The sequence below is a fragment of the Solanum dulcamara genome, chromosome 1, assembly GCF_947179165.1.
Source record: "Solanum dulcamara chromosome 1, daSolDulc1.2, whole genome shotgun sequence".
Classification (NCBI taxonomy): domain Eukaryota; kingdom Viridiplantae; phylum Streptophyta; class Magnoliopsida; order Solanales; family Solanaceae; genus Solanum; species Solanum dulcamara.
The window spans coordinates 46,194,189-46,206,579 of NC_077237.1; the positions used below are offsets into that span (position 1 = coordinate 46,194,189).

The window sequence follows — 12,391 nt, forward strand, 5'->3', positions numbered from 1 at the left end:
TACTCTAGTGAAATGCAACGAGCAGTTATTAACCTACAACTACATCTACTTGGCAAACAATCAGGTACTCCCAAATATATTGTCAGATACTTAAAATACAAGCCACGATTGTACAACAAATAGATGAATATTAATATTAAACTTATGTTATAAAATGTAGTATACTACTAGAAGGAGCAAAATGTACAAAATATTGTGAGCTCCCAGTTTGTCAATCAAACTATGCTTACAGAGTATTTCAAGATGTGCTCGGTTGATGTTGAAGCTCAAAATTATCTATACAAAGAATTCCCAGAGCATTATGTTTGGAACTCCCAATAAAAAATTTGGAGCAAAAGAAAATCACGCTCCGTGATTGGCTGAATAAATATTGGTAAGATGAATACACTAAATTATTTGGTATGCTAAACTGTAACGTTACCTAACTACGATGATCATTATCACAGCTAATCCTAGAGAAGGTGAAAGGTATTACGAGAGACTATTATTGAATCATGTCCGAGGACCAACATCGTTTCAAGACTTACTCACGGTTAATGGAATACATTGTAATACTTTCAAAGAAACAACAAAGGAGCGTGGTTTATTAGAATCTGATAAAAGCATTTCAGAATGTTTACGCAAGACAGTAATCTTCAATATGCCCTCAGCTCTTCAAAGTCTATTTGCCACTATTTTAGTAAATTGAAACCCAACAGATGTGAGAAGTCTATGGGACACATATTACACCAATATGTCAGAAGGCTTTCACAAGATTCATGCCAATAGAGGCAAAACTCCAGAGTACCTTGAAAAGTATTAATTTATACTTGGAGAGTATGGGAAAAAGTGTTGCAAAATATGATATGCCCCAAATAAGCGAACAATTACATCGAAGTGTTACCTAAGAATGTAGAGAAATAATGGAAGAAATGTCTATAAAGGTGTCGGCAGAAGATATGGATGCACAATCAAAATTAAATCAACAACAAGTGCAAGCTTTCCAAAACATATTGCAAAGAGCCAACTCTGGAGCACCAGGATTATTTTTTGTGGACGGACCGGGTGGAACTAGAAAAATATTTTTATATCGGGCATTGTTGACAAATGTACGATCCAGAGGTCTAATAGCATTGGCATCCGCAAGTAGTAGGGTAGCAACAACAATCTTACCACGAGGCCATATAGCTCACTCAAGATTTGAAATACCTTTAGAAGAAAATGAATCAACAATGACAAATATGTTAAAACAAGAAGGAACGGCTAATCTAATTAGACAAGCAAAATTACTAATATGGGACGAAACACCCATGACCAAGAGACACACAATTAAAACAGTTGACAGAAGCTTCCGTGATATAATGGACAACAATCTACCTTTTGGTGGAAATATTATGGTATTTGGAGGTGACTTCCAACAAGTTCTGCCGGTGGTTCCTAAATCAACCCGTGCAGAGACAGTGGATGCAAGTTTGGTAAGGTCTTATTTGTGGCCTTTAATGGAAAAGATTCATTTAACAACCAATATGAGAGCAAGAGGAGATCCAAAATTTAGTGACTTCTTGCTTCAGGTTGGAAACAGCAAAGAAACAATAATACAAGACAATTTAATACAACTGCCATAAGAAATGTTGGTCCAACAAAGTGGTCAGTGCAAGGCTGAAGAATGCTTGGTAAGGGAAATATTTCCCTCGCTACAAGAAAATTACTGATCACCAAAGTTTATAACAGAAAGGGCAATCTTAGCAAGTAGAAATGAATTTGTAGATAATCTAAATGAACAATCAATTTTGACTCAGTGGAAGATGATACTAATAACATCTATCAAGAAAAATACCTGAATACATTAACACCAAATGGTCTACCGCCATATATGTATATCAACATGACCATTCTTTCATTTGTATTCAAATGATTATTTAACATGAACTAGCAAAAATGTATGAAAAACATTGGTCAGCAAAAATACATAACAACTAATGTCTATTTGAATATTATATGTTAGATTACTTTTGAAAGAAAATGCGCCCATCATGATGCTGCGGAATCTGGACCCATCAAATGGATTACGGAATCTGGACCCATCAAATGGATTATGCAATGGGACATGATTGATTTGTAGAGGTTTTGACAACAATGTCATATACGTTGAAATAATAATGGGACAATTTACAACAAAGCAGGTGTTTATATGAAGAATCAAACTATCACCACCTGAGAATGAAGGATATCCATTCAAATTTATTCGCAAGCAATTTCCAATACGTCTATGCTTTGCAATGATGATAAATAAAGCGCAAGGACAAACAATCCCTAATGTTGGATTGTATCTACCACAATATGTTTTTTCACCTGGGCAACTATATGTAGCATTGTCAAGAGGAATATCAATGGCCATGATGAAAGTATTGGTTATGACAGAACAACCAGATAGGAGGACAGGGACATACAAAAGAAATATCGTATACAAGAAAGTATTAAGTGAGAGACAATTGATATAAGTTTTATCATAAATCATTTGGGATAAAACCAAATACCTTACATGAAGCTAATGAAAATGTCATTGGTCGTATTGACAGGTTCGATTGAATGAGAGACGAGCTGACTATCACTATGCAATATTTTTTGAAAAACAAATATCCTCTAGAGTGAGTTATAGGAAATTATGCTACAAGAGATGTGGTACTACTTAAACGTAGCCTGTCCTACTAGACCACCTTAATATGGGTCCTAAATGTGAATTCAATAAAAGATACATAACTACATATTATGTAGAGCTTCAACCACAAGTTTTATGCATCTTATTTCAGCACATTAATACACCGTAATGGAGTATTATTTACAAAGAAGAATTTTAGGGATTCAAAACATTCATTCAAACCATTAGTTTAAGACATGCAATATGTTCAACAAATGTAGGAGGATACATTTGCATAGTTAAATGACTTAAAAAGAGTATGCAAAGATACAATGGATACATTTTAAAAGTTAAAACTGTCTCAAGACAAGGCAACCACGTGCAACACAGGTGCTGTGAATCTAGCATATGTATATCAATTATGCTTATTATAAATAGTAGTTTTCATATTGTTTATAATAGAGGAGTCAGGATTTTCACTAAGAAAATTTAAAAAAGAAAAAATTAAGCACGTGAAGAAACCAAAGAGAGTTCAACATCTATTATATATACATAAAAAATATTTTAATGGAATAGAGTCAAAATTCTTTTAAACTATGTGAAATTAAAAAAAATGTTGTTCGTTATTAGTTTGGTCCGAAAATGCCCTTAATTTTAATAGTTTAATTCCAAAATGACCTTGTCATTGATAGTTTGAACCAAAAACACCATATTGGTACTTTTGGGTCAAAATGCCCTTTTCCTAATAAAAATATTATTTCTTTTTTTAAAAAAAATATTATTTTTCTAATAAAAATATTGTAACCTGTCATGAATTTTCATATATATAAGATTATAGTAACTCATCATTATTTTTTATAAAAATAATGATAAAATTGTTTTTCTTATAAAATAAAAAATTATAATTATTTTTAAAACCTTTTCCAAATTGAAGAACGATAATCATTTATTGATATGGTATTTGGTTTTAAAGTTAAAATATTAAAAACACGATATAGCAATAAGGATCACATTCTCATACATGGCTTAATAATTACACAATAAAGATGTAGAAAAGTCAAGGGTGAGTACGAAAATATGTGTATTCACCAACATCATTTGTTGCCCCTAATATAAAGCGAAGGTTTAACACTCCATACTATTCTAGCCTACATCAAGTCTGAGAACTAAGAGAAAACCTGAGAAAACTTGAGGAAGTGAACTGGCAGTGGGATCTACAAGCTGCTCTATGGCCCGTAGAGTGATCTACGAGCCGTAGAAAGGGCTCGTGGAACCCCTCCAAACTTAGAGCCATTTTCATAAGGTTCAGAAAGATCCTACGAGTCAAGTCTATGACCCGTAGAAAGTGTTATGACCTATAGAAAAGCTCGTAAGTGAAGTTCAGAAACCTTGGAACTTGTAGTATGCAAACTAAATGAGTAGGACGAGTCATTGAGTATTCTACGACTTGTAAAAGGTGGTCGCAAAACTCCTTAGAAATTATTCATAATCCAGTGGTCAAGGATCATTCCTACAAGCCAACTGACGATCCGTAGGATGATGTACGGGCTATAGAAAATGGACTGTAGACTCTACCATTAGAAGGGTCCTTAGAACATTTCTTATGAGTTACTAGGATGACCCATAAGAAGGTGACCGTAGACCCAAGAGTGCAATTTCCAGTGAAGTCCAATTTTAGACCATGGCTTCTACGATAAGCCTTCTACAGTCCATAGAAGTGTCTACGGTCCATAGAAGTGCCCGTAGACGGCCTAGAGTCAATTTTAATAAGGGTTAGTTTAGTCTTTTGTCACCTTTCCCAAAATTAACCCAACCTTTTTTGAGACTAAATTTAGTCCCTTATGAGTATCCAAAGGGTTTTTCTCTTATTAACACTTAGAATATTTGAGAGAAAAGATTGGAGAGAATAAGAAAAGCTAGGGTTCAAAATTTTCAAGGGAGGTCTTCAATTTTAGAATAGATAATCATTGTTCCAAATATGTAAGGCTACCAGAACATTAGACTAAGTTCTTCCTTGTGACCTACATATTCATAAAATCAATTCAGTCATAATGTTTGAGTTTCTAATCCTATAAAAGTGATTCTTGATGTATTTACGTACTCTTTTAGTGATATCTAGTATGTATATTATATTATACTTGATGAGTCAATGTTTGAGGTTACAATTCATATTTATATCCGCATGAACCATAATTGAGATTTGCATTACATATTTTATGCATGATGTTAAAAGAATGATGATTTATCCACGTTAAATGAATGATGAGTTGAGTATCATGTTAAGTTGGAGGAGTCTTTTGATGTCTAATTTGAAGCAGGAGTAATAATATATTTTAAATGTCACATTTTAAGAAGTTGATGTATATTTTAAATGCATGTGATGTTCTGAATGTTACCTATATTTATGAGAAGATATGATGATAAGAGAAGTTGATATAAATTGATGTAAAAGACCAATGAGACGAGATGAAATGTATTTTGAGTGTTTTACTCACTTGATGTATATATGTATATGAGCATAATGAGGTTTTCGGGAGTAGTATTGAGCACTAACTTGAGCAAGAGTTTAAATAACTCAATCCTCATAAACTATGTAGTTAACACAGGATAGGATCATGTCGTTCGGTCGAGCGACTCCTCATTGTCCCAAAAGATGACTTTTATATGGATCTAGATTTGATGTGATGTCTCTTTTCCAAGCAAAGTATAGGAAAAATATGGCCACGACATCGCTTCGTTGTATTGTCACTAGCTCATAAGTGATGATTGTCTGTTAGAAAACCTCCCTAATAAAGTAAAATAACTATATTTTTAGTATAATGAGTGGCATTATTATTGCATATTTTCTTTTAAGCATTGTTTCATTACACTGCATACGTTATTGAGTTGGGCTTTTTTGAGAGTTGAGTTCCTTGAGTTGAGTATCTTGATATAAGTTTTATTTTTTCCATTTTACGTACTCGTACATTTCATGTACTGACGTCATTCGACCTGTATAGCTTTGGTGCGACCTCTGTGCATTTATAAGAGCTCCTTCATTTCCAATTTTATGTCATTGTATTTTCTTATTGAGGTAGTTGTGGGCTTGTCTCGACACCATCTTAGTAGTTAGTAAAGGCTTCATAGACTGAGTAGAGTGGAGTCTCCTTGAATTTTTCATAGTCTATTTCTAACACTATGACGTTTACTATTTAAGTTATGATATTTGACTTATATTTTAAATGAGTACTTTAAGTTATTTTAAAGTTTGAGGAGAATTTATGTGATTTCCCACTTAATGTTACTCCTTGTTGAGTTTGAATTTTTCACTGAGTGAGTTAGCAAGGCCATGTGGTTTGCTTGGGTCCAATAATGGTCTCGAAATGCTGGCCACGTCCAGAGTATAGGCTTAGAGAGAGACAAACTTAGTATTAGAGCACAAAGTTTAAAAATCCTAGGGTGTGTATGAAGCTAAGTCTAGCAGAGTCCTTCTTATTGGTGTGAAAGCGAACCACATTTGTAAAGGGGAGGCAACAAGACTTTAGGAACTATTTCACTTCTTTCATGTTCTACCTCATGCTATAGAGTTTAACTCTATGAAATCTCCTTGTAATTCATGTGTTTCACGATTTCATATTATGCCTTTTAAAAAAACTTTAAGTCAGAGGAATGTTGCTAAGGATGTGATTCCGCAACCATCTGGTATGTAGGCTCGAAACTGATCCAGATCTTCTGAGAGTGAAAATATGGTTGAGAATTCGACTTAGGAAGTTCCATAGACCCTACAGCCCATGATGACTTCTGAAGCTGAATTTAGGGAGCTATCTTTATGCACATCCAGTTTATGGCTGCCAATACTGGTCGCAAGAATAACCCAGCTCTGAACTCCAGTTCTCAAGAGCCGTCTACTGCAAACATAATTTATGACTTTCTATGGAAGAACCCACCAGTTTTTTCTGGGTCTAAGGTTGAGAAAGATCCTCAAACCTTCATTGATGACATATGGAAAATCTAGAAAGCTATGCATGGCATAGAGATAGAAGAAGTTGAACTTGTCTCCTACCATTTGAAAGATAATGCCAATGTCTGGTATAACAAATGGGAGGAAAGTAGAGGTGAGGATGCTAAACCTATAATCTGCGATGAGTTCGATAATTCATTCCTAGATCACTTCTTTCCATGAGAGTTGGGGGAGGAAAAGGTAGAAGAGTTCATAAACTTGAAATAGTAAAGGATGAAAGTTAAGGAGTATGGACTCAAATTCATTCAATTGTCTAGGTATGCTCCAGAAATAGTTCCCGATGCGAGTGCCAAGATGAGGAAATTCATTTTAAGCTTAGGCAAACATGTGAAGAAGGAGTGTCAGGCAACTTTAGAGATTTAAGATAGGATACCTCCAGATTCATGGTATACGCCTAAGAAGTTGAGGATAGTAAGAAGAAGGATAAAGAGGAGCACCAAAGTAAGAAAGCTAAGTCTGGTGGTAAGGAAGGTAACCATCAGAAGAAAGGTAATGGTAACTACTCCTTCTTTGAGTAAATGTCTTAAAATTATGCGCCATCTACAACAAGTACACCTATGTCCAACACAAGAAATGATCAAAGATCAAAGTATTTTAGAGCACAGAGTTCTCAGTCCCAAGGTCCTATACTGGCATCGCCTTGTGGTAAGTGTGGAGAGCTTTATCTAGAAGCATGTCGTGTAGGCACCAATGGTTGGTCGAGAATGCATTCCTAGATCACTTCTTTCTACAAGAGTTTAGGGATGCAAAAGTAAAAGTCTTAGTGAATTTGAAGAAGGAAAGGATGACAGTTAAGGAGTATGGCCTCAAATTCATTCAATTGTCTAGGTATGCTCCATAAATGGTTCCCCTATGCGAGAGCCAAGATAAGGAAATTAGTTTCAGGTTGAAGCAGACATGTGAAGAAGGAGTTTCAAGCAACTTTAGTTATTTCAAATAGGACACCTCCATACTCATGGTGTATGCCCAACAAGTTGAGGATAATAAGAAGAAGGATAAAGAGGAACACCAAAGTAAAGTCCATAGCTAATGAAGGTAACCATCAGAAAAGAGCTATTGGTAACTTCTCCTTCTTTGAGAAAAGGTCTTCTACTTATGCACCATCTGTAGCAAGTGCACGTATGCTCAACATGAGACATGATGAAAGGTCGAAGATTTTTAGAACACAGAGTTCTCAGTCCCAAGGAAGTGTGGCCCAAGGTCCTATGTAGGCACCACCTTGTTGTAAGTATGGAAAGCTTCATCTATGAGAATGTCATGTAGGCACCAATGGTTGTTACAAGTGTGTCCAAAAAGGTCACTTTCTTAGAGAATGTTCAACGAAGAGATAGAGTGATATGGGAAATAGAGCCAAATATTCTTCAACGTCAAGGCTAAATAGAGGTTATCAGAGAAGTTCTAATTCAGGGACATGCGAAGGTTCAAACCTTATATATGCTATAGCTATTAAACATGATCAATAAAACTTGCCATTTATTGTCACTAATATACTTTGAGTCTTTTCTCATAATCTTTATGCTTTATTTGATCTAGGCACTACTTTGTCTTTTGTGACTCTTTATGTATCCATTAAGTTCAAAATTCTTTCTAAATGGCTCTTAGAGCCATTCAGTATTTCTACTTCGGTTGGTGAGTCCATTCTAGCTGAGAGAGTTTATCATGATTGTATAGACTCTGTCTATCATAAAGATACTTCTATAGACTTTGTTCAGCTAGAAATGGTTTACTTTGATATCATTTTTTGAATGGACTAGATTTATACTTGTTATACCTTAGTTGATTGTAGAGCCCGAATCATCAAGTTTCAATTTCTTAATGAGCCTGTTCTAGAGTCAAAGGGTAGTCCATCTTTGCCTAAGGGTTGATTCATTTCATATCTTACGGCCAGAAAGTTAGTCTCCAAGGGGTGTATATACCATACTGTACGAGTTAGAGTTAATAGTGTGGAGACACCATCCCTACGATCAGTTCTTGTAGTTAATGAGTTTCCTAGAGTCTTTCTTAAGGATTTCCCTAGAGTTCCTCTTGATAAGGAGATGTACTTCAAAATAGATGTTCTTCTCGACACTCAGCCTATTTCTATTCCACCATATAGAATAGCTCCTATAGAGTTAAAAGATTAGTTGCAGGATCTTTTAGAAAAAGGGTTCATCAGATCAAGTGTCTCACCATAGGGCACTTCTATCCTATTCATGTGAAATAAAGATGGTTCTTGTAGGATGTGTATTGACTATCATCAGCTGAACAAGGTTACCATAAAGAATAAGTATCCCCTTTCGAGAATTTATAATTTCGACCAACTTTAAAGTGCCACTTATTTCTCTAAGATAGACCTCAGATTCGACTATCATTAGGTTAGAGTAAGAGAGTGTGACATCCTGAAGACAACCTTTACAACCAGGTATGGTCACAATAAGTTCCTAGTTATGTCCTTTGATTTGACTAACACTCTTGCAATATTTATGGACCTCATGAATAGAGTGTTCAAGTAGTTTTTGGATATGTTTGTTATTATGTTTATCGATGACATCCTGATTTATTTAAGGAATGAGGAGGATCATGCCAACCATATCAGAATTGTTCTCTGAACTCTAAAGGAAATGGAGTTATATGCTAAGTTCTCAAAGTGTAAGTTCTGGCTTACATTTGTGGCATTCTTAGGCCACATGATTTCTAGTGATGGAATTCGAGTTGATTTGCAGAAGATTAAAGTTTTTAAGAACTAGAACAGACCTACATCCTCGATAGGCATAATAGGTTTCTTTGGTTTGGCTGGTTAGTATAGGAGGTTTGTTTCTAGGACTTTCATCCATATTGTTACCACTAACCAGGTTGACTCAAAAAAGACTAAGTGTCAATAGTCTGATGCTTGAGAGAAGAGTTTTCATGAGTTTAAAATGAAGTTGACTTCTACTTTGGTTTGTCCCAATCCATAGGAATAGATGACTTTGTGATTTATTATGATGTGTCCAGATATAGATTGGGTTATGTGTTAATATAGAAGGGCAAAGTCATACCTTATGCGTCTTGAAAACTCCAGATTCACAATAAGAATTATCCAACTCATGATATGGATTTGGCATCGGTAGTATTCTCCCTAAAGATTAGGTGTCATTATATTTATGGCATGCATGTAGATGTGTTCACCTATCACAAAATCTTACAATATGTATTTAGTCAAAAAGAGCTCAACCTGAGGCAGAGGAGATACCATCTGGGTAAAGCTAATATTATTGTTGATGCTCTTAACAGGTTGTCCATGGGAAGTAATGCTCATGTTGAGGAGGAGAAGAAAGAGTTATCCAAAGAAGTGCATAGACTTGCACGATTGGAGTTCATCTTATGGACTCTTAAGGGAGGAGTGACTTTTTAGAATGGAGCTAAGTCTTCATTGGCCATCGATGTGTAGGAAAATCAAGATCAATATCCTATTCTCCTTCAATTAAAAAATGATGTTCATAAGCAAAAAGTGATGACTTTAGCCAAAGAAGGAGATGAAGAGTTAACTTATCAAGGTAGGTTATGTGTTCGGAATGCTGATGATCTTCAAGAAAAGATTATGGTAGAAGCCCACAACTCCAGATATTCAATTCATCTGGGTTCTACGAAAATGTACCATGACTTGAGAGAAGTGTATTAGTGGAGTGGAATGAAAAGTGATATAGCACAATTCGTATCCAAGTTCCTGAATTGCCAACAAGGCAAAGTTGAGCATCAAAGGCCTTTTGGAGTATCTCAGAATATAGAGTTGCTAGAAGGCCTTTTTGAGTTTGAGGTAAATGATTGGGTGTACTTGAAAGTTTTGCCCATGAAGGGAGTTATGATGTTTTGGAAGAAATGGAAGATGAGCCTGGTTTACATTGGTCCTTATCAGATCATAAAGAAATTTTACAATGTTGCCTATGAGTTAGAGCTTCCACTTGAGTTATATTTCGTTCAACTAGTGTTCCATATCTCCATGCTTAAGAAATGTTTGGGATATCCTTCCCTCATTATTCGTACGAGAAGCATCAGAGTGAAAGATAACTTGTCTTATGAGGAGGTTCTTGTCCAAATCCTTGATTTTAGGTTTGTAAATAGAAGACCAATAAATTCACTTCAGTTAAAGTTTTATGGCAAAACTAATTCATTGAGGAAGCTACATGGGAAGCCGAGGAGGATATGAAAGCCAAGTACCCACATTTATTCATCCCTCCTAGTATCAATGTTAAAGGTACTAGTCTTGATCCTATCTTTGATTTAGTTCCTCCATGAGTATGATATTCGAATGAGTTATTCTTGATGTTTATATTTTGAGTTCTTGCATTGTAATTGTGCTTTGAGAAGTTTTAAGCTTTGTCATCACTTGAGGAAGAATGATCACAAGAGGGAGATATTGTAACACCTCATACTATTGTAGCCTAGACCAAGTCCAACAATCAAGAGAAAGCCTAAGAAAACGTAAGGAAGTGAACTGATAGTGGGGTCCATGACCTACTCAACGGCTTATAAAGTGACCTATGAGTCGTCAAAAGGGCTCATGGAACCCTCCAAACTTATCCATTTTCATTAGGGTTAGAACGCTCCAATGAGTCAAGTCTATGACCTATAAGAAGTGTTACATCCCGTAGAAAGGCTCGTAACTGAAGTTTAGAAACCTTGGAACTTATGGTATACAAACCGAAGACAAGTCATCGAGTGTTCTACGACCCGTAGAAATTGGTCATAGAACTCCTTAGCACTTAGTCATAATCCAATGGTCAAGGACCATTCCTATGACCCAAGTGACCACCCATAGTATGTTGTACAAGTCGTAGAAAATGGTCCATCGAATCCACCTTCAGAAGCGCCCTCAGAACCTTTCCTATAAGTTACCAGGACAACCCTTCTAAGGGTCTATGACCCGTAGGAAGGTGGTCGTATACCTAAGAGTGCAATTTCAAGTGTAGTTTAATTTTGGTCTATTGCTTCTACGACCGACCTTCTACTGTCCGTAGAAGTGCCCGTAGATGGCTCAGAGTCAATTTTTAATGAGGATTACTTTTGTCTTTTTTCACCTTTCTCAAATTTAACCCAACCCACTTTGGGACCAAATTTAGCCCTTTATCAGTTTCCAAATGGTTTTTTCTCTCATTAACTCTTAGAACTTTTGAGAGAAAAGATTGAGGAGAATAAGAAGAGCTACAGTTAAATGTTTTCAAGTAAGGTCTTCCATTTTTGACTAGATAATCATCGTTCCAGGTATGTAAGTCAACAAAAAAATTGGACTAAATTCGTCCTCGTCCCTACATGTTCATAAAGTTAATTGAGTCATGATGTCCGAGTTTCTAATCATATAAAAGTGATTCTTGATGTATTTACGTACTCTTTTGATAAGTTCTAGTATGTATATTATATTATACTTGATGAGTTAAGGTTTGAGGTTATGGATTCATGTTTTTATACTCATGAAACCCAATTGAGGTTTGCATTACATATTTTATGCATTATTGATGTTAAAAGAATGTTGACTTATCTATGTTAAATGAATTATGAGTTGAGTACCATGCTGAGTTGGAGGAGTCTTTTGATGTCTACTTTCAAGCATGAGTAGTAATACATTTTCAATTCACATTTTGAGAAGTCGATGAATATTTTAAATGCATGTGATGAAATGAATGTTACCTATGTTTATGAGCAGAGATGATGATAAGAGAAGTTGATGTAAATTGATGTAAAAGTCCAATGAGACTAGATAAGATGTATTTTGAGTGTTTCACTCACTTGATGTATATATGCATAAGAGTATAATGATG

General features: G+C 35.3%; 1 protein-coding gene across 1 annotated transcript; it reads left to right on the forward strand.

Moving 5' to 3' along the window:
• The first annotated feature begins 1,211 nt into the window (after positions 1-1,211).
• On the forward strand, positions 1,212-6,611 carry LOC129892904 (ATP-dependent DNA helicase PIF1-like). The gene is made up of 2 exons (XM_055968424.1): positions 1,212-1,550; positions 6,438-6,611. The coding sequence occupies exons 1-2, from the start codon at positions 1,212-1,214 to the stop codon at positions 6,609-6,611; spliced, it is 513 nt and encodes a 170-aa protein (XP_055824399.1).
• Positions 6,612-12,391: the final 5,780 nt, after the last annotated feature.